Source organism: Oreochromis niloticus, linkage group LG10 (genome assembly GCF_001858045.2).
Source record: "Oreochromis niloticus isolate F11D_XX linkage group LG10, O_niloticus_UMD_NMBU, whole genome shotgun sequence".
NCBI lineage: Eukaryota > Metazoa > Chordata > Actinopteri > Cichliformes > Cichlidae > Oreochromis > Oreochromis niloticus.
This window is the reverse complement of record NC_031975.2, coordinates 6,485,819-6,508,152: the sequence shown is the minus strand read 5'-3', so window position 1 is coordinate 6,508,152 and position 22,334 is coordinate 6,485,819. Positions and strand designations below refer to the sequence as shown.

At 39.5% G+C, this 22,334-nt stretch overlaps 2 protein-coding genes across 5 annotated transcripts; one reads left to right on the top strand and one right to left on the bottom strand.

Annotated features, from left to right (window-relative positions):
- The first annotated feature begins 1,097 nt into the window (after positions 1-1,097).
- Positions 1,098-5,806, top strand: znhit3 (zinc finger, HIT-type containing 3). Of its 2 annotated transcripts, XR_001222976.3 has the most exons (7): positions 1,098-1,728; positions 2,309-3,701; positions 3,778-3,839; positions 4,501-4,532; positions 4,646-4,711; positions 5,175-5,252; positions 5,373-5,706. XR_001222976.3 is itself a non-coding variant. In XM_003456153.4 (5 exons), the coding sequence occupies exons 1-5, from the start codon at positions 3,772-3,774 to the stop codon at positions 5,564-5,566; spliced, it is 438 nt and encodes a 145-aa protein (XP_003456201.1). In that variant the 5' UTR covers positions 3,668-3,771; the 3' UTR covers positions 5,567-5,806. The 2 variants fall into 2 exon arrangements, 1 of the variants encoding a protein (XP_003456201.1); XM_003456153.4 differs by lacking the exon at positions 1,098-1,728 and having other exon boundaries at positions 3,668-3,839; positions 5,373-5,806.
- Positions 5,783-22,260, bottom strand: myo19 (myosin XIX). 3 transcript variants are annotated; one of them, XM_005460851.4, is made up of 24 exons: positions 21,775-22,260; positions 20,462-20,609; positions 19,285-19,433; positions 18,907-19,020; positions 16,092-16,224; positions 15,933-16,002; positions 15,740-15,842; positions 15,530-15,626; positions 15,321-15,397; positions 14,626-14,716; positions 14,321-14,486; positions 14,025-14,098; positions 13,818-13,939; positions 13,286-13,399; positions 12,377-12,553; positions 12,135-12,272; positions 11,920-12,027; positions 11,736-11,806; positions 11,576-11,649; positions 10,220-10,362; positions 8,836-8,965; positions 8,460-8,545; positions 8,024-8,347; positions 5,783-7,944 (listed from the first exon to the last, which is right to left on the bottom strand). In XM_005460851.4, the coding sequence occupies exons 1-24, from the start codon at positions 21,832-21,834 to the stop codon at positions 7,831-7,833; spliced, it is 2,883 nt and encodes a 960-aa protein (XP_005460908.1). In that variant the 5' UTR covers positions 21,835-22,260; the 3' UTR covers positions 5,783-7,830. The 3 variants fall into 3 exon arrangements, with proteins under 3 accessions (XP_005460908.1, XP_025766520.1, XP_013120101.1); XM_025910735.1 differs by lacking the exons at positions 18,907-19,020; positions 19,285-19,433; positions 20,462-20,609; positions 21,775-22,260 and adding an exon at positions 16,663-16,715; XM_013264647.3 differs by lacking the exons at positions 5,783-7,944; positions 8,024-8,347; positions 8,460-8,545; positions 8,836-8,965 and adding an exon at positions 11,340-11,485 and having other exon boundaries at positions 10,228-10,362.
- Positions 22,261-22,334: the final 74 nt, after the last annotated feature.

The window sequence follows — 22,334 nt, the reverse complement described above, 5'->3', positions numbered from 1 at the left end:
AGCCGACAAATGCGTCCTCCTTTCCCCCGAATTTGAAGGATGGGTCGGGTGTGTCCTTCGTGGCCCACCATATCCCAGAATTCATAGCACGGCCCAGCCAAACTCCAGTTTCCGGCAATGGCGGCCGCTACTAAGTTTTAAAATTATTTTTATTAATCTTTCTGGGTCACAAAATAAACTTTTAACATATTTTCAGGCGAGAATGTAGCTGTGTAAACTTCAAATATCTGCTCGGTTTATCAAGGTATTGCATATTTGCAAAAGTGCTTCGACGTTTTCGGAGACGTCTGTTACCCACCAGCTTGATAGCTAACAGAGAGCTCGAGGGTCACTGAAGCCGCCGAGAACGGCACAACTCCCGGCACATCATTTTCAGATCACCGCGGACTTTCGCTACTCAGGTTAAATGTAATATATAAGTCACTTAGACAACCTAAAAAGGATATTGTTTGGCTTTTTTCAGTGTTTTATTTGTTCGTGAGTAAATCGGTTTGGCTGAGATTAAAGATATTAGATTAGATTAGATAAAATAAAACTTTATTAATCCCCCGGGTGGTTTTCACACAGCTGAATAAACGTCAAACAGAAAACTGATTAAACAGAAGTGTGAGATGGTCGAGAATTTATGCCAGTGTCCTGTTATATTTTACATAGCAAGGAGCAGACGGCTGAGTTTATTAAACTCCACCGAGACAGCGGTGACGTTAATCAGGAGGCTAGACCGTCCAATTTCACAGCCGTTTACTTACGGCCTACCCGACCTTCTGGGCCGGGTCCTCAGGAGGATGCAGCCCATGAATTTGGACACGACCACTATCTTTTTATTTTTTTGTTGTTGTCTACATTATATTAAATGTTTCATTATCGGAAACATTTTAAGAGATAGGTATTATTCTTAACATCATAACAGATACTCTGACCCGTATCTATCGTAAAACGCTTCGACCGGAAGTAGACACCTTTCGCGCATGCGGGTACAGTGTTTTGATTTTGTTGCCATTCGTACCCACAATGCAATGCGCGAAAGTCACGTGGTCTGTCAATCTCTGTTGCTGCTGGCTTCCTGCCTGAAATCAAACTGGCGGATGCCGTAAAATGGCTCATGGTGCTGCGATGTTGCTAAATTTCACAGAAATGTGTTTACAATTGAAACCCGGAAATATCTATATAAAGCATATTTAAATTATCTCAAACGTGTCTAGCAAAACTGTTTGCGGAATGTAAATGTCGCGGGCTAAACGTTGATTCATCCTGAACTACCTCGCGAGCGCTCCCTTTGAAAACGAAAGTCCAGAAAGGGGGTGTTCCCTCTAAATTTACAAACTCTGGTATGTCCGTGCGCTCGCCTCAAAAACAGAAGGAAGTGGAACAGCCGTGATCACATGACTGCATGTATATAAACACGGCGTGACATCATATGTTTACTCGCTGCAAGAAACTGTCTGCCAACAAGTGCTGCTCTCCGTGTCCAAATGGCGACAGATATTGAAAGATTGGTCTCTTTCGAGGAGGCCTACTACGATCAGTACGACTACTACAATCTGCTAGAGTATTCGGCCCACGCTGGCGGAAAAGGAAGATCCAAGAGGGAAATCGAGCTGAACACAAACCGCCATTGCCCTGCAGGGCACGAGAGGAAGATTGCAGAAAAATATCACAATAGCCAAATGAAACGCAGGAGAACCAAGAGCTCGTCATCGTGATGGCTTTTTTCTGCGATGTTTACAGGTAGCTATGGATTGGTGTCGTCTGAACGTTGTTTATGTTGAACGGTTGTGATAGAAAAACAATCCTGCCTGGAATTTGTACAGCCCAGCCAACGACGCCATGGCAAAACAGTTCACACCCATAGAGGAGCGACAACACCTGCCTTTGTAACAGCAGTCAGGAGATCGCGATCCGTCCTTGAAAAAGGCGGAGTAAGTGATATTGTGCATTGTGGCCTTCAGAATGGACTGAGGGTCCCCACAGCTCAGGCTAGCATTGGAGGAAAAAACATGTTATCATTTGTCAATAACCAGATCAGTTAATTTCTCTTTAGCGCTATTTTTGGCTGCTTTGAGTTTTCGGGCTGTTTGTCTGTCAAAACAAAAATTAAAATATGCGGGGCTTTTTGATATGTCATAGAACAAACTGCTCATGTATAAATAAAAAATACCTGTTGCGCCAGCCTGCCTTCTTTTTTTCCCCCTACACATTAAAAAATTATATATCAGCAAACCTAAATTTAAAAGGGAAACATTAAGTTTGTTCTTTGTTTTACTAAACAATGTATTTATGTTTCTTTTTTTTGTAATTCTCCACACAGATTTCGGATTTCTGATGTTGACCATGGCCAAGTGTCTCTGCCTTCTTGATCCAATGACTGGAGTGCTGTGACACCGGGAACGCGCCCATCAGTCACGAGGCAGCCCTCCATTCCATAGGTTTCCCTGTAACAAGACCCCCCTCCCCTCAAGTTACAGCTGTGCAAGAATAGTTTGTGTTAAGCTATGTAGGTCAGTGAATTGTGTGCTTGAAAGCTAAATGTATAAATATGTATATCCATTGTGGGTGCAGGAGATATGCTGATTTTAAATCAAATAAAAAGTTGATGGTAATTAAAGTCAACAGGAGTGTTTAGTAACTTCGGTGTCATGTTTTCATTTGAAACATGGTTTGATTTCCAAGGCTCTGTTTCTTCTCCTGATCAGTTGAACCAAATCTTCCTGTTCTATAAACAGGAAGAGTGGCTGGGGGCCTGCTGCAGTGCTTATTTGTATATCAGAACGCTAAAAGGACATGGTACATGGACATATCATATCATAGAGGGGGAGTATAATTTGCAGAGCAAAGACATTTGGCTGGTGCTTCTCTATTTAAGGTTTTTCTTAAATGCTTTTTATTAACAGGCGTTTTTTGCTTTATAACATAATAACAATGGATCCATAAAATAAAAACATAATTGAACATATTAGGGATTAAGGAAAATACACAACAGTCTGCTGTTTTTCAGATAAAATCTCTTATCAATAGAAGTAAAACTTTTTATCTAAATAAATGTATTAATATAAATAAAAAATATCTGTATACAATTCACATACCAAATTTGTTGTTCTTTCTCAAATAAGGATGTTGAAACAGGTGGTTGGTTACTATGGAGACATCTTCAGTACCCAAAAATAGTTTACATAAGTAGGTTTCCTGTGGCGGCATGCCATCCTTTTATTATATCACAAGTGTGTGTAGCCCACAGTGTACATTACATGTATATCATAAATTTTTAAATGCATTTTTATGATTTGGGGATTTTACTCAGCAGACACACATCTGGTCCCATCTTTGCTTGGCTTATAAAGCACTATCTACCTGGGCAATTGGAAGCTGTTGAGTGTCCATCAATAGCCTTTGCTTTAGTTCAGCTCGTAGACACCAATTGCTGTTGGGATTGCGGATAAACATTTTACTATAATGATCCCATAGTATTTGCGTGCGTGTGTGCGCGCGCAATCAAATCAGAATGTGTATCCGCAGCGGAAATTTGTTTGAGTTGCTCTAAATATGAAACGAAGACAGATTAAAAATGGACCTGGAGACGCGCGATATTTACCGGGCGTCTTTGGATTTTATTTTGTACTTTGTTTCTACCGGAAAGTCAAATTAACATGTGATGCTTTTATTTTGAAGGAACAACTAAACAACCGGAATAGCGTCATTTTTTGGTACCTACCACTCATTTACCACACGCTAACAGACTGTTTTCCCTCATAATTTATTCTTTCTCCCTCAAAAATGCAGTTATGCAGTGTGTGCAGCGAACGGACTCCAAAATACCGATGTCCAGCCTGCAAAATAAGATAGTAAGTAAACTTTAACTGAATGTTTGCTAGCGGGCTAACCTATAGTTAGCATTTGTTTTGCTGAGCTACGAATACCACAGATAAACTTTCAGGAACAAAGACTACAGTAGTCAGTTCTTTCATCTGATTTTCTGTAATTAGAAAGAAAAGCTAATAAGCAGCTTGTCTACCGAAAGAATGAGAGGTACATTACTTTTGTGACGTTGAACTTCACTGAATAACTCGATTCTTGTTAATCCGGTTAATAAAAATCAAATATATTTGTATTCACAGATTGTCATTTAACAAAATGTGTGTGACGTTAACCTAGCAGTAAGAAAAACATTGTTTTTATTAATACTGTGTACACCACATGGGACGGTAACCCACTCAGGTCAAATAGTGCTAGTGCAGTTTTTCTTCTTTGTGCTGTACCGCCGGTTGACAAAAGACAAACTGGCGACATTGCTGCCACCTGCTGGCATGGTGTTTGTCACAATCTGTGATTGGCATCGACATTACCCGCTCGTTGTCATGTTCCCGTTGATTGTTTGACTCTAGAGTGCGTTTTAAGTTTGTAATAAATGCAGATGCGTGTTTAGAATAATCACATGTGAAATGTGTTAAACAGTGTTGAGGACTTCGATATGCTTTATCCTTATGAGTGTTTTGGCTCTTACAGTTGTTCACTTGGCTGTTACAAGAAGCATAAAGGTAAATTAGCTTGTTCTAAAATTTTCATTCACTTGTTTACATGAGCTGTGGCTTTACTCCAAAGAAATGTTTCTTATCATATCAATAACAATTTTTTCTTTTCCTGTTCACAGATACCTGCCTTCCTGTTGACAAGCCTGCCCCTTCAAATCCTGAAACAAAGGCTGCTGTGAGCACAGGTACAGTTACATTCCTCTCATCAGCACTGGGGTTATATGGTCTGTGTACTAAATAAGTAATATTACAGCTGCATTTAAAAGAAACATGTTTGGAGTATTACATGATTTTGCCCTCATCAAAAGGGTAATATGCTTTTTCTTGAGCACCGTTTTAGATTTCAGTGCAATTAATCTTATTCATGTAGTCAGAGTTGTGAAATAATACCGTATTTAGAGGTTATGATCTGAATTTAAAAAATATTTACATTACAGTGACCACAGCACAGACACAGGCATACAATCATTTGGGGAAGATGAATTTATACATTTGTCATAAATATTTGTCCTAAAGTTTCCAAATAGTTTCTTTTAAGCATAGCTTCACTAAATGAAATCATGCTACGGTCTGTGACAGTACTCCTGTCTGGCATTACGAGTAAACCTAACACCTAAAAAGAATTTCCCTTCTTTGATGTCTTTGCAGAGCCTTGGAGCGTCGACGATCTTCTGCATGAAGATGACATCACTGACAAAGTTCCTCTGCAGAGGCTCCAGATGTTAGGTATTGCTCCAGCACCCCTTCTTCACTTTTTGTACTTGAAATTAAAAGTTTCATGCAACAGCAATGGCATGTTAACACAAAGTAGTGTGTGAGAGTGACTGCTGTTTTCTTTATCTCCAGGCCAGTCAAAAGAGCTAAAGGACCTGCTCTGTAACCCTCATCTGAGGCAGTTATTGTGCTCTATAGATGGTGCAGAGCGTAAAGAGGATGCAATGAAATCAGCTATGCAGGAGCCGCTGTTTGTGGAATTTTCTGATCAGTGCTTGAAAATTGTAGAAAATGACGCAAAATCAAGTGAAGATGCTGACTTGTAAAATCCAGCTTGCATTTTTTTTAAATATATTTTTGTAGTGTTGTTGCTGCAGTTTGTGTTGTGACTTCTCAAACGACAGTATGTATATAATGTTCAAATAAAAGCCACAACTTTTTCAAACTGTAAAAATTCCCAGAGTCACCACTAACAAGACTTCACATGTAAAGAGTTCAAGGGGAAAGCAATGACTGGAAATCCAAACATTTTAAAATTGACATTTATTTCAACAAAAACATTTAAACATACATACAAGTCAAGTTTGTATCCGTAGATACTGTGGTACTACTGACAGAAACAGAAGAAATAAAACATAGTTAAAATACACAAATTCCATATTATAACTTCTGATAATAACCTGGAGACGTTTACATATCCAAGTCATGAAAATGTGTGTGGGTAAAACGAAAAAAGGAAATCTCTTGAAGTTAAAGTGTAGAGTGAGAGGCTCCAATGATTTCTATGATTGTTGCTAATGTGTTTGTTCAAAGTTTAAATATCAAAGGTGATTGTGATAATATAAGAAAAATCAAGTTTGTCATACACAAACACTGTAGTGTAAAAAGACTTTGGTATATCTTAAAGTACTGCATTGCTTTAGATAAAAAATTCACACAGAGTGGTTCAGTCATATTTTGCTGACGTGCATAAGACAAAGAGCAGCGATGTAAATAAACCTGGGTTCATCCTTGTTCACATCAGTGAAGTTTCTGTTATGCAGGGTGTCTACGGCTCCTTGAAAGCTCTTCAATACTCATCAATATAAACCCTTAACGTATTAGTGTGGATGTGTCTGATGTGCTTTTACTCAAGTTACTGAGAATTTCTGGCACACTATTCCACTGTTTTTGCTGCCTCAACATAGTTAGATCATATCATATGACTTTACTATTTGTACAATAATACCCTTGTTTGCCTGTTTTCATAAAAATACTGTCGACCACCAGTGGTTCCTCTCAGTTCTATAGTAGACACACCTACAGTATCAATTTCAAAATCCTATGTCATGTTGTTCTCAAGTTTATTGCGTTGAAAAGGTCGAGGTCACTGACATACAAACTTGTCCAACATTTTTAGTAGACACACCTATGGTATCACCTCATTCTCCAGTTATTGCATTCACAAACTTAAATGTCCGCGCTGCCTGCCTGGTGGGGTGATGACGGTACACCATCAGCCTTTAGCTGCTCAGGGGCAATAATAAAAAGGCTAATGATTAACTAATTTTAATGGTGTTTAAAACAACTGCCTCAAAAATATAAAAATCCCTGAAGCCTCAGGCCAGCAAAGTGTAAATATGCAGGATCAATCTGTTGATTACACTGCTGGACACCCTGAAGATATCAGAGCCTGCTCATCAGTCAAGATAAAGATTCTGGGCTATTAAAATGGTATGAGAATGAAAATTAATAAAATACATTTTACCTGCTCATGCCTGTAGACACCCTGTCGTGTAATCTTGTTGATTACATAAGAATGTGCATGCTTTCAAAGTGCAATATTCGCTCGATTACCATTTTCCTCCCAGCAGAAACCACAAAACTAAACGTGAATCAGAAACACAAGACTGGAAAAATTAAGTCACAGATAAATAATCAGCCCAATAAATACATGTACAGCTCATATGTGGTTTGATCGTGGATTCTAAGAAAGGCACTTGTCTCGAGGCCTAATACTCTGATCATCTATCAGGAGACAAAAGCCTGCAGCCCTGGTATTTTTTTTTTCTTTAAAAACCCCCCGCCAAGATAATGCCTTAAATTTTCAGTTTTACCTAGATTTCTTTTAAAAAGAGTTAGTGTTTATCCTGCATCGTCATAATCCCATCTACACCATGTGCTGAAAGAAGAAGAAAGGGGTACGTTATCTTAAATGCAGCTGATGATTGTATCCACTCTCCTGACTCAGATTTGGAATTTTAGGTGATATATTCATATATATTTTGTCATCTCTGGGGCCGCAAGGCAAATGGAGGTGATTTTTAGCACTGCACGAGCTTACATAAACACTTCTGATAAATAATCATTATGCAAGGATGCAGGTTTTATAATTCTGTTCATCCCTGTAAGACGGGGTAAGATCAGTTTCGACCTTCATTTAAAAAAAAGAAAACAAAAAACAAACAAACATGGCAATTAGTGTTTTAACCTACATACACAGTGGCAGCATGAAATAATACCATGTTTCCTGTTTCCATGTTTCATGTCAGGTCAGATTATGGAGAAGCAGTTGCTTCACTGCAAGTAGTGTTTTGCACTGAGGGAGCGGTTACAGAGTTTTCTCTAGCAGGATCTCATTGAACCCCGTCACGTCGCTCTTCAGGTCCGGCTGCCTGTCAGCGTAGAGAAGTGGAGATCGCTGACAGTGCAGCTTTATGGATCCCTGTGGAGAAAACAAGAAAGAGAAGATCATCTGATGAACAAAATGACAGAAAGTTTCTGGAAGGTGTTTGTGTCCTCACCTTGGGCTGAGCCCTTATGGAGGCGAGTTCCTCCGTGTACTGGTTGGTCTTCACCTGGTACTCTCCCCTCCTGGATGGCAAGTTGAGGGAGGCGATGACAGATATCATCTTCTGGAAGCCTGTGGCTGTCAAAGACACAGTCATGGAAGGTGCAGAGGCTAGAGCCAGGCCCATGGGCCACCCTCGCACCGCGACGGGCTCCGGGATGATGGAGAGCTGCACTGAGCCCCGTTCCCTGACGACAGGATTCAGTGCGGGTGCATCCTCCTCCACCAGGTCCTTTGCATCGTCAAGTTCTGCTTCAGCCAAGGATTTCAAGAGTGACTGCAAGAAGATGTAAAAAAATAATAATAAGAGCAAAGTTATTTACAGATTCACACAATGAAAAAGCAGTAAAACTTAACACATGAGGTTAAGCGTTCAAATAAAATCTCACCCTCCACTTCCTCCAGGTGCTCTGGATGACTCCAGCTGCTCTGTTCCATCTTCGGACCCGATTCCTGACCAGCCAGGATCGCACCGCTGCAGGCAGTTTAAAACGAGTTACGTATTCTAAAGGTTTGTTTCTCTTGCAGAACATGAACAAAAAATAAATAAATAAAGCACCAGCGATAATAGAACAGCTGTACTGAACAGCTGAAGTAGTTATTTGTGATAGGCTCTGTCGTTAAAGGGATAAACAGCCTGAAAACAGAATGTGCAGACACCGCCAGCTGGTCACCGTTGGCCCGGCAGTCAGGTCAAAGCCTGCAGAGAACCTGTGGGAACAGGGCCACAATTTGCATTACTTCACAGGCTCATTATGAGTTCACCTGCTTGGATCAAAGTAGCAGATTGGCGGTGGGTGTGTCGTCTGCGCCGCTGGTACCGCAGCCAACAGCACTGAATGGTAAAGGCGCAGTGAGACAGGATCTTCTTCCTCTGATCTTCCAGTAAATCTAGCTGTGAGACAAGTCAGACAGGTCAGTGTGCTCAAAAAGAAAAGAAAGAAAACTGGAACATTTATACCACTAACTACAGACTGCATGAGCAAACAAACAAAATACAACAAAAAAACTAGAAAAATTTGCATTTCCTGCGAAAATGCTGTGTGGATGCCTCAACCCTGAAGCTGTCTGCTGAAAAAAGCTGAAAAAGATAAAAAAAAGTTGCAAAAAGTTGTATGGTGGTGAAGAAACTGAAAATTCTGCTATAAAAAGGTGCAGAAGCAGAACTTTTTGCTTAAAAGTGGTTAAAAGCAAAAAATTCTACTGAAAATGGGTAAAGAAGCTGAAATTTATACTGAAAAATAATGTTGCCACGAGCAGGATTTGAACCTGGCCCTCCAGATCTCAAGGGGGCTACTCATCTCACTGAGCCAAACTCATTCTCACAAAGAAAGAGGTGGAGAGACTGACAATTCTTCTGAAATTAGCAGAAGTTGTTGAAAATTGTGCTGATAAGAGGTGAAAAGGCTAAAAATTCTGCAGAAAAGAGGTGAATCAGCAGAATTTCTGCTGAAAAGAGGTAAAGAAGAAGAACACTGCAGTGAAAAGAGGTGAATCACCAGAATTTCTGCTGAAAAAATGTATAGAAGCAGAAAATTCTGCTGAAAAGAGGTTTCTGCTGAAAACACCTGAAAAAGATGGGATTTGTGCTGAAAAGGGGTGAAAAAACTCACAATTCTGCTGAAAAGGGGTGAAGAAAAAGGTGTTGGGGTGTTGAAAAGAGTTAAATAAGTTGAATTGATAACTGAAAAAATTGTTGCCATAAGCGGGATTTGAACCCGGGCCTCCCAGTCTGAGAACAGCTGCTCAGCTCACTGAGCAGCTCATCCCGGCAAGCAAAATCAGTGACCCCATGGATAATGTGGAATAAATGGGCAAAAAATATTGCATAAAAAATTCAATATCTTAAAAAGTATAGAAGTGAGGAGCACCAAAAGTCATAGCAGGAAAGAGCAGAAAGGGGCAGAATTTTTTAAGATTTGAACGGTGTAAATAACTACTCCCTCAGTTTTTGTGCTAAGTGCCAAAAAACGTACGGAAGCAACTAGAAGATGAAGAATAATAAAGATAAAGAATAAAGAGAAACAGGAACAGGAACTCAATAGTGTGGATGCCTTTGAGGCATCCACACAATAAGAAGCTGAAGGAATTCTAAAAATAAATAAGCTTGTTTGTTTGTAATGAAACACACAGATTTTAAATGACTGACCATCACTTGTGTGAGAAAAACTTTAGTCCTCCCACAATGCACCAATGTACTGCGCTCTTCACTCAGATGGCGGTGTTTCAACGCCACACCGAGGATCTTCTCCACATGTCGCTGAGGACAAGTGTCAGCTTCCAAATCTAACACTGAAGGCAAGCACGAGTTAGATTAAGTGATGCACTACAGATATAGTAATGTTCACAGTTGTGCAGCACTCAGACTGTGAGACTGAGGTTTATCACACAGTAACAGCATGTGAGGTTAAAAAGTGTAGCGGGTGAAGAACAGCAAGGGAGCAGGAAACACATCTGAATCAACAGCACAGCTTCCATAGCTGCTGTGCTGTGAATTCAACACCAATTTTTTATCTGTTAACATGCACACGGAGAGGAACACAGAGGACATATGAATTTTTATAATAATACACAGCATGTTGCAGCATTCAGGTTGTGCATGCACGTGCTAAGAGGTTACAGACGTGACAGCAGCTCTGTAAGTCTGTTTAGGCATTTGTCCAACTGATGAATCACTAAGGCGAGCCTGCTTGCTTACTGTAAGCACATTGCTCAGCGGTTAGTACTGCTGCCTCACAGCAGGAAGCTCCTGGGTTCGAATGCATTTCTTTAAACACTCTGATCCACCTTCGGATCAGTCTGTCAAAATCCAGCTATTAAAGTGACCCAGTAAGATCTGAGGAACATTAATGTCTAGATCAGGTGTTATGTCATCCACAGGTGGTTCTTTTGACCTTAATAAATCCTTGCAGTCTCACACAGCACGCAGAAATAAAAAGAAAGCACTGTGCACATTTACACAATTACACACTTTACATTTTATCACATTATTTATGATGTGGGCTGTGAAAAAAATGGCACTAAAACAAGTACAATTAATATTTGAGATCACTAAAATCCATCTAATGTCAACTCCATGCTCACACTGGACAAAAAGTTGGGAGATTTCCAAAACCATTTTTGACCATCATCCTTATACTTTACTAACTAAAAAAAGACAGCTGAACACAGCGGTGAAGCGTCAGTGAAGTGTCAGTTGAAGCATAATAACTGAGAAAAAAAATTGAGAAACATGCAAGGCAAGCTCCAACAGTCATGCATGCATTTACCTGGAAAGTTCATAAGAGGCTGCAAATTTTGTTTGTTATTTTGTTTTTAATGCACCAAGTTAAAAACGTTCCCAAGGAGAGTAGAGTACTGAGGATCACGTTTACTAAGAGGGCTACTGAAGGAAAAGCATAATAAACCAGCAGACCTAAAGAGAGGAGAAAAAAATCACTATTTTCCCCAAACATGAAACATGCCAAACTGACCAGAAATGGATTCAGCCACAAGCTGTACTCACCAACACTGTGACTCCCTGAGTTTATGTGTTTAGCGATCAGTGTGTAACGTTGCAGGAAGCTTTGGAAAGGAATCCTGTGCACCAAAAGACAAGAAGTCAACTAACATCCAGCAGAAATGAAATGGTACATTAGACTGATATAGACAAAAAAATGTTTCACCTTATTGGAAATCCAGCAGCACTAATATGGATGGTCTCCACAATCCCGCAGGCCTCTAGCTGAATGATAACCTGAAAACAATCAGCAAGGATCAAGTGAAACCTTTGCCTTTTGTTCAAACATGTCAGTGTTGTATTTGTGGTGTTAAAACACAGATTATTAAACATGCAAGTAGACTGTCTACCTCCTCCTTTTTGAAAGTCAGTGGCTTGCACTCAGGGTTTGGCTTGATGCAGCGAGTGTAGTGAGGAGTTGTGGAGTGGAGGATTTTCATCAGGGTCTCCAGTGAGTTCTACAATGAGATATTAGCAATTACCAGTGCCAGCACTAAAGCCTCCAAACCATAAAAGAGGCTGTGCCCTGATTGCCCTGATTATGAAGGGTAGAGCTGGATCCTACCTTGAACTTGGAGACCACAGTGGTTTTACCAGGCCCCTTTTTAATCTGACTCTCAGTTTCATTGTCTTTGAAGATCTGGTGAAGAAGCTGGTTGTTGGACTTTTGAAGCAGGCTAATTAGCTCTGGTGGCACTGGGTCCTATAAATAAATACATAAATAAATGAAAATCAGTATCTAAGCAGAAGTGGAGTGAAGGAATACATGGTCAGCTTATGTCTGACACAGTTAAAAGCTTTTCTCACCTTGTTTTTCTCCGCCATGCCTTCTATCTGATAGCCAACTTTGCCGGCGTAGTGGGCCACAGTGAAGTGCGGCACCTTGCTGAACTTGTCCCAGCTGATGTTAGCATTGTCACATAGCTCCTTTTCCAGACGAACTCGGAACGTTTTTGCATCCGAGGCTCGATTTAGACGACTCTCCTACAATATGTAAAAACACAAAACAAAACATGGTAACATAAATTTGCACATGTTAACACTTCCTTACACAACTATGCAGACTGATTTCTTGTGTTTTTAGGATTCAGAAAAATCGTTTTCAGGAGTTTAGGTGATTATCAAAATGAGTCACACTTCTTTTGATTTTACCCCCATACTGCCTTTCAGTGAAGACCAACCGAAAGGTTATTTAGAATGCAAAATCTAGCTAATGATAGAAGGTCTGATTTTGGTGGCTTTTTACAGTCTCCTTTAAAAAAAAAAAAGTATTTAATTAATTAATTTATTTATTTATTTTGGAAATTCCATTTGTGTTTTGTGGTGTCTGTCAGACAAATAAAACAACAACAAAGCCCTCACATCAAAGATATTAACAAGAAAGTGCCCCAGTAACATCGCCAAAAATCAGACAGTTATGTGCAAGTGACACGTCTATCATACATATCACCTTGATTTATTCAGGTAAGCTACAAAGTATAAAAGACCTCTGGTCATGAAATGTCCACAAAGGTGGTATTCTGATGGTAGTAAGTTGTATTCACTTTGCTTATCTGGCACATTTTTTCTTAAATGTCCTAGTACTAAAAGTAGACAAGAGAATAAATGGTGTAAAATTAAACCCAGCTTGGTAAAATGTTGGAATTTTGTTTTTTTCAGCTTTTTTTTGAGTCTGTACGATATTTCCTTCTGTTTGTTTCTTGATGGCCAGCATACCTCATTAAGAAGAGAGAACACACTGATGGGGCTTCCCTCTAAAAGATCGAGGCAACTTTGATTGTCTTGGTATTTCACAAAGGACCACTGCAAACCCTCTGACACATACTCCTCCTGGAAAAAGTAGTGATTAAAAAAAAAGGAAAAAAAGAAGTTCAACATAGTCAGGCTTTCTTTGCATTAGCTGGTTTGACCAAATGCTCCCTATGAGTGCCACCTACTGTAGTCAAAGGCATTATCAGATGATGGTGATAAAAATCTATGTAGAACATACAGATTTAATAGCAAAATGAAATACTAAAATGCTGCAGGAAAAACAATCTGATGATCTAGCTGCTGTTCATGTCTAATATAACAGTTCTGAAACTTTTCTCCAGATACATTTAAACATCTTATTATCCCATAGCCTAATAAAGGAGATGTTGAAATCGCTTTAGTTTGTTGACGGATCAAATCTGAAATCTGCTTAAGCACTCAAAATTGCAGCCCACTGAGAAATCTGAACAGATTATCTTCAGGAAAACAAAACTACCTGCTGAGCTCTGAGATAATGAGCCACAAAGTGCTGCTGGAGTTTCTCATTGGCGTAGTTGATGCACAGCTGCTCCAGGTTATTGGTCTGAAAACATTCAAAGCCGTACACATCTAGGATTCCTGAAGATTACAGAGGAGTTCTGTGAGCTTGGCTATAGAGCTGGAAATTCATGTTCAGCACTATCTGAGAAAGTAATGCTTTTACCTATGAAGTTGCACCACGTTGATTTATCAGCACATACGCTGTTGTTGATGAATGTAACCAGCCACTCAAATAACCTGGTGGGAAAAGTCACACACTTATTTTCAAGCATGGAGATGCTATAATGATTGTAAACAGACAATATGTTTACTGTAAACAGAAAACGGCATGACGGTTTCACATTTAAGTCTTTGACGACAGCAGAGTCTTCCACAAACACGTTCTCACATCATCATCCATTCTAGCAACAGTTTATTACAACTTATAGAAGTTGTTGATGGTCAAATGGAAATTCTTACTGGGCGTAAATGACTTTGGCTAGACAGTCTCTCCTCACACTGCAGTCTGCCTGCGAGCACGGCTTGAGCACGCTTTGCTTCCCCGCCTTCAGAGTCCTTACTCTTAAACATGTTTGAAGCTCCTCAGCAGGAACACACAGCAGCTCAGCAGCCCTCTGCAAGAAGTCTAAAGGCAGGAGACAGATGTGGTGATGTCATGGAACTTATTACTCAATCCAACAAAAAACATGGAAATGTAACTACCTAATCATTCATTATCTGGAAATGTTTCATAACAAATGTCAAAGCAAAACAATATCCAGTACTTTTAGATTTTGCATCAAGGTGACAAGGTTGTGATTCATCTGCTGAAGAGGAGAAGCTGACATTTCCCAACTGGAGAATTCCTGCTAATATCTGTAATGTGTTACAACAACAGAGAGAGGGAAGAAAAAGAACACTGCACATAAATCACTTAAAGTTAAAGAGTTGAGATAACATGTTATCCCCACTCACCACCCACGAGACACCCCCCCCGCCCAAAAAAAAGTCCTACAGCAGATTTAGCCAGACTGACTCAGTGGACTAGCTTAAAAACTTTCTAATGGTCCAAACGTTAACCTGAGAGGAAGTATTAGAAACTCAGATTTTGCTTTAGAATCTCCATCTGTAGACAAGCACTTCTTAATTATAGTACAGCAAGATTATATGACCATAGCTAAGGGATGCAAACCCCAGACCACCCTCTGAGAAGCACTTAGAGCCCACTATAACGTAAGTAGCAGTAAGGAAGTGTTTATTAAAAATGCATCACATAATACTTGTCAACAACTTTTACTCCGAGGTAGAAGATCTAACAGCACTTGTTACTTGAATAATGCATTTTGGTCTGTGGCCTTCATCGAGAGCTACATTACAGACTGCACTTTAAATAACATTTTAAAACATCCAGTACATCTACCCACAATCCAGTCAACAGAGTGAATGCAAAGAATGCAGAGTAGAGGATATCCTTTCTTACCCTAAATATTTCTCCTTGCCTTTCTGCATTGATGCCCAGATGAACCATTGCTTTCACTGTCTCATGGAAACAATCCTCTATTAAAAACAAAAATATATATATATGAAAAGCTGTTACTAAAAAAACAAAAAATGACCTGGGTCTAGAAATGAAATAAAATGTAAAAATGAGTGTAGACATGTGCCTTTTACATAAAAAGGGACACCAACCCTCAATTGTTTTCTCAGAATTTGGCAGCCAAACAAAACTTTGGTCATGTGACATCTTCCACTCTTTCCGCTGCTCATCTGTGGCCCCTCTCATCATCTGAAACATTAAATCGCTCGCTGTTCAGCTGTTCTTGTATGTTAATACTGAAAAGAATTACTACATATCTGGAGTAAAAATCTCTGAGCTGTAGTGCAGGTCTGTTCACTCGCCTGGTAAAAGATGTGGAAGTTTCTTTCATTAGCTGGTTGGCAGGCCACCCTGGTCTTCTCCAGTAAATATGTCTGTACAGTAGCCCCAACTAAGAGCTGACACCTTCAAATAAAAACGACACGTTGACAGCAAATGTGGGAAAGTAAGAGAGAACACAGAGATGATGCCACTTCAGGTAACATTTGTAAGTACCTGTCCAACTGTAGCTGAATGTACTTTCCGAAGCGACTGCTGTTGTTGTTCCGGAGTGTGCAGGCATTGCCTAAACGAAACATACGCTGATGATGATGATGGGCAACTGTTTACGGGATTCAGTTTTCACATTAACAGAAACACCTCTCTTTGTCTTACCAAAAGCTTCCATTACAGGGTTGGAGTCCAGCACTCTCCTCTCAATCCTCTCCACTGTGTCCTGACTCTTCACCACCGAGGAGACGGACGCCACTGTGGCATAGTATTTCATCAAGCACCGAGATGTCCACGTCTACAAAGAAACAAATCATTAACAGACAAGCAGAGTTTTTTTAAGCATATATTAAAATGTGACAAAAAAACAACTTTGGGCATGGTAAAAATAATTTTAAAACAAATAGTAATAAAAATCTGTGATTGGAAAGAATGCATGAGATGTTTATGCCAGCCAAACTACTGCAGATACCGGCATACGACTTCCTGTGGGATGGTGAATTTGGGTTGTCTAGACTATAACATGTATGATGAACTGCAGTAAACAAGGAACAATATTTTTGGGGCATTAATCAAAACAGATGTCAGATTACTAAGAGCCAGATCTAATAAACAGGGTAAAAACTGTGTCATGTTGCAGTAGCAAAAAATGTGCTGATGGGAGTAGAAAGTTCTGTGGGTGACCTAACAATATGCTAAGCTGTCACTCTGTTAATGATGACTACTTACTACTTACTTTGACACCATTTTTTTTCTATTCTCCAGGCTGTGTGAGGCTGTGGGTCTGGAACTCCAGGCCTCAAGGGCTGGTGTCCTTCAGGTTTTAGATATTACCCTGGGTCAACACACCTGAATCAAATGATTAGTTGCCAGGCCTCTGGAGAACTTCAAGACATGTTGAGGAGGTAATTTAGCCATTTAAATCAGCTATGTTGGATCAAGGACACATCTAAAACCTGCAGGACACCGGCCCTTGAGACCTGGAGTTCCCCCACCCCTGCTCTAAAGTAAGCTCAATTCAGTAAAACTCCGCTCTGCCACATTAAAATATCTGGATTACTCTATAGCAGAAATATGTGTTACACAGTTATATGACAGACTTCTACCAGTCTGTGGTAGCAAGTGCCATTGTCTGCTAGCAGGATAGGATCAGTCCCAGAGAGGCCAGCAGGATGAACAAACTGATTCACAAGGCTAGAAGCATTGTTGGCCAGAATCTGAAGGTGTTTGAGTCAGTGAGGGATAAGAGAACAAACTAATCTGCATCACGGACAATTAATCACACACTACTGAGGCAGCAGAGCTCCTTTTCCCTCAGACCAATTCAACCTCCCTGCCATAAAGAATGCTTCAGCATGTCATTTGAGTTTCCTGTGAAACTGTGCCATAACTCTTCTTTCTTTTCCTTCCATGACAGGTGAACACATCGCTCAGGCATGAGACTGCACACACATATTTCTGCATCACACACTGTTGCAGCAGTTTCTTAGATTTAAAGTGTACATATTTATGAATCCCATTTGCACTACTCTATTGAACAATTTCAGTCTCACTTTTTATTCTTCTTCAACTTAAACACATTTTCATTTTGTTTTTGTTGTTTTGTATGTAATTATTTGCCCTCTCACAGTATAAGGCCCTCACTATGCACCTGTGGCTCTTTTACCTTTACTATGTTGTTTATTTATTGTAGACTGTACCGTTTTTCTTCTTTATCCTCCCACTGTAACACAATCATTTCCCTTGTGGGATCTATAAAGTATCCATCTATTTTTTTTATTTTTGTCTTATTTACAAACTCCTTCCAATTATCTCTGCCCGGTCATTCCAAAAACCACATATGTGTGATTCATTGAAATATTCTCCTCCCAGAATTTTGTGCTCTGAAAAGGAAACTCTTGCACTCATCTGGAATAAGGCCAGCTGCAAAGGTTCTTGTGTCTACACCTTTCAGTCTCAAAACTAACACTGCACCTCTTTAGTAAATCCCGACAGCAGCTTTTAAAACATCAAAAGAGGGTTTTGCCACTAAATCTGGCTCTAAGTGTCTAATCAGGTTAGTCCATATACAGTAAACTGGCTCATACTCCCACTTGAGCAGTTGATTTTTAATGGTACTGTTTAACCTAGTTTTCAAAAAAGTTGCTAAGCTAAGTAAAATATAAATAAAAACAATGTCTCTTTCCAGTAAGATTTGACCTGACAGTTTTCCATTTCACCTCAGTCCTTCTTAAACAAGCTCAGGCCAAACCAAGGTGGTGTCACTGCTCAATATTATTTGCATAACATTACAGGTTTTTTTGCACTGTACAATCTTAATTGGCATTTGTGGAAGCAACAATGAACTGTGCTCAGTGTTAAAGGATTTTAGAAGTGTATGCAGTGATTTCCACCACACAACTGTGCCTGTTTTTAATGCAGTCTCCACCTGAGGGCCTGAATAGGATGGCTTTGACACTGGTTTTTATAATTGCCCCTTGCGTAGTGATTTCACTTCATTCAGTTTTATGATGAGAAACATCATTCTGAACTCAAAATTTTCTTCAGAAAGACTTAGCCTCTTTGGGGTGCTTTTAATAATTTAAAACACAAATTATGTTAATAATCTGTTACCAGCTGATCTAAGTTAACATTCAATATTTTTTGGCATCACACCACATTTCCAGACTGTCATTGCCCTTGTCCCAACATGCTGCATATATCAAATTCAAATGAGTACATCATTTGCACAAAACATTTGCGCAAATGAGTACATCATTTGCACAAAACATTTGCCATTTTTAACATATGACAGCTTGTCATTGTACTATTTTCAGTTAACTATCGTCTATTAAGGATTTGCAATTCAAATCATGCAAAGTGCTTCTGTTTTGGACAAACCGTTGCAAAAAGTAACAACTAAGTTGACATTCTGGTTCATTATTCAGTGTAGCAGGGTTAGCTTGCACTTTAAGCTTAATGCTGTATGTGACTGGTTTACCTTTCCAGCACCGCTCTCACCACTGACCACCAAGGACTGGTTCACCGGCTCCAGCTGGCCCCGAACATTCCTGTAGGCTTCTTCTGCCACAATAAAGATATGCGGCTTGAACTCCTGCAGGCGAAAATGTCCAGATTTATTAAATGTATGGTCATACTTACTGCATGCAGAGCGCCCAATAGCTTAAAGACCTTCCAGGTGTTAATAAAAGCAGTACTTTTGAGTTTCACTGAGTAGGTCTGCATCATTGGATGGTTTGAAACCATCACTGATGGCACCACTATTCATCTTCTCCCATTATAGCACAAATCTACAGAAATATATATCTACATATGCTAGCCAAATAAAAAAAAACAAATGGGAGACTGCTTGAAATACCTGGGGCTGACGAGCATAATGATACTCCTTCATCACATCCAGAGAGTAGAGGTCTGGAATGGACTGGAAGGGGTTAAGAGCCACCAAGGTGCAGCCAGCATGGGTGTAAAACACCTTCATGCTGTACCTGCCCTGCAGGCATTTCAGCACTGCCAGGGAAAGAACAAATATCATCAGACATTAAGTGGGAAAATTTGCATTGTTACAAATGTTTACAGATGCACCTACACAATGTTTTAAAAATAATAATCTGTACTGTAATGTAGTTTCCTCAAGGTTTTTTTGACATATGATCTATAAAATAGATCAGTATGACTACACTTATATATCAAAACTTGCTTAAATAAAAAGAATGAAAACGTAAGTAAAGGTGTGTCAATGGAAAATTGTACTTAGTAGTCAGTATAATCTTTTAATGATATAAGTTTCCATATATGCTTAGAGGTGTATAATCGATTGTGTAGTGATAGGATGTGTGATCTTTAGTAGGCTTTGTGTGCATTCCAGGGTGTTCTGGTATTCAAACCCACATCCTGGGAGCATGGGAGAGGTCATACCTTGTCTTATTGTTTTATGATAGGATAAACGTATCTATGTCTGTTTTAGGCTAAGTGCATTTTGTTTAGATGAACTGTTGGACTTCCAGACCAGCAGGTTTAGGGAAGTCGTTTATAAAGACCACACACACACACACACACACACACACACACACACACACACACACCTAAACATCCACATTCCAATGTAAGGAACAAACACCCACTGATGTATAAATAAAGACCAGGGCAGTCTCAGAGCGCGTGTCACAGAGCCCTGCTCTGTGCTGCCCTTGTATACAAGTAAAACTGTGTTTCTCCTCTCTGATTCTCAACTGAAGAAGTGCTTTAGAATACATCTCTTGACAAGGTGTAATGAAAAAGCTAAAGGTATAACACTGCATCACAACACTACATCAGCAGTCATTCACACATTAACATTTTATCTTGATGTGGACAAATAATACACTGCCAGCACTGCAGATCAAGATTAGGGTGCCATACAGTGGAAAACACTGCCTAAACTCAAGTTTAGTTAAGTCATTTAAATACGTCAACCAGCAGGCACAAGCATGCCCTATTACATCATTGTATTTACATTATCAAGTGATTTAAAAGATAGGGACATTAGACATGGATACCTGTCGCTGGGGTCACTGGGTTGACTTTGGTGAGGTCATCGTAAGTGTGAAGTTGGTCTTCATCAATGAGGAAGGCCTGAATTTCTCCCTCCAGTGAATCATTAAGGGACCGCTGAGGAGGATGGACTTTCTGAATTAATCCCTTCACCTGAGACAAAACACGAGACATGAGAAACATGAGAAAGCATACATTTGAACTATGCTGAAATATTACTTAACATCTCAAGTTAAGTAAATGCCAAAGGTATGAATAATGGTTAGTCATTTCCACATACAGAGTAAAGTGAAAGATAATAAACAAAATAAGGGAAAATACTTATTTTATCTATGAATATGGTTCAATTTTAGAGAACTAAAGGAATCTAGGGATATTAAATATATTAATATTCTATTTAATCATTCAATCACATCACCTTGACCTTGGCCTCCACTTTATCTTGCCATTAACTCAAGGCGTGGGCCTACAGGCTGCCCGACTGCTGTCAACAGTCTGAGGTGTGTACAGACAGGTTTAATCCAACAGCAGGTAGCCTACATCCCATCATTCTGCAAGGCTACTTTTAAACCACGTAAATAATGGCATTAATTTAATGCCCATTACTACACGACTAATTCCCTGGGCACATTGACTCATAGCAGGTAGCCTACATGAAATCGCTGTTAGAGCAATGTTTGTCTTATTAAGCTAGTTAACCTATAAAATATAATTACAAACATAACATATAGGGAGACAAATAATAATAATAATGATAATGATCAATAATTTGCCAATTTAGCGAATGATGTTTATATACATTACATACTTGCAACCTGGCAACTACCTACATGTAAAGCATAGTGTACAAACAACGAGCCACTGACCGGCCCGGGGCATCGCACTCTGAAATATACTTAACACGTTCAAAAATGGCACAAAACACGTCTATTTGACCATCTCGAGTCACGTTTCACAGTGCTACCATACTTTTGTGTTATTAATGTCAACAACAACAAAAAATGCGCAGCTATTCTTTTATAAGTGTGGCTTCGTTTATGTCTTACACTGCATGCACTATTTTCATCTTCACCATCATAAACGCTGCATAACGGAAATGTTATTAAGTCTCAGGTATATGTGTATTAATAAAATACTCCAAAGAGAGTCCAAATTAGAGCCAACCAATCAAAAATTGAGGACGGGTACAGCATCATTAATGTTCTCCTAGTCAAGTTACCTTTAATTTAAGTTATTTATTTATTTAATTTACAAACCAAAAAGGCAAATCTCTTAAACAGAAAAACTGTGGACAGGTCATACTCATGTCCCAACTCACCGTTGCTCCTCCATTTCTATATCCTTCTCTAACGTCACGTCGGTCGTCCAGAGAGCTCATTGATTGACCGTTACCCTTGTGTCTCTCATAAAAGTAAGCCGAAACACTACTTTGACAAAAAGCGTTGCTTTGTACTGATTAAGTTGGTCTTTTATTCTAATTCTCAGACCTAAAATTCAATATTTCCATTACTGTAAGAAATTCCTCAAGGACAACTTTCGGCTAGCCTGCTGTCCCGCTTGTCTGTCTGACCGCCTTGCTCCCGAGCTCCCAAACCACGCATTTATTCCCGCCCTCTTCCTGTTGATTCACGGACCCAGATGTACCTGTGATCCAGCATCGGCTGGGATTTCTATGAGGAACATGTTCCCTAAAATTGGGATATTTATAACCTAGCAAGATTAATTTTTTAATGACCAGCCAATTAGATGTTATAATTGTTATAACAGTTTTCTTGTTACGTGCTCCAATATGCTTCCACAATAAGGGCCCAATAAATTACTTCTTTGCTGTCGATGATGCTAAGCCTCTTTGGTGGTGAAATCTAACATCTAACAAAT

What these genes read in the sequence shown, in the direction of transcription:
- znhit3 (XM_003456153.4), top strand. Translation starts at nt 3,772, where the DNA reads ATGCAGTTATGCAGTGTGTGCAGCGAACGGACTCCAAAATACCGATGT. An exon ending in AAAGGCTGCTGTGAGCACAG is followed by an intron (nt 4,712 to 5,174) that starts GTACAGTTACAT and finishes ATGTCTTTGCAG; the next exon opens with AGCCTTGGAGCGTCGACGAT. An exon ending in GCAGAGGCTCCAGATGTTAG is followed by an intron (nt 5,253 to 5,372) that starts GTATTGCTCCAG and finishes CTTTATCTCCAG; the next exon opens with GCCAGTCAAAAGAGCTAAAG.
- myo19 (XM_005460851.4), bottom strand. Translation starts at nt 21,834, where the DNA reads ATGAGCTCTCTGGACGACCGACGTGACGTTAGAGAAGGATATAGAAAT. An exon ending in CCCAGTGACCCCAGCGACAG is followed by an intron (nt 19,434 to 20,461) that starts GTATCCATGTCT and finishes TTTCCCTGGCAG; the next exon opens with TGCTGAAATGCCTGCAGGGC. An exon ending in ATTCAGCTACAGTTGGACAG is followed by an intron (nt 15,843 to 15,932) that starts GTACTTACAAAT and finishes TTTTATTTGAAG; the next exon opens with GTGTCAGCTCTTAGTTGGGG.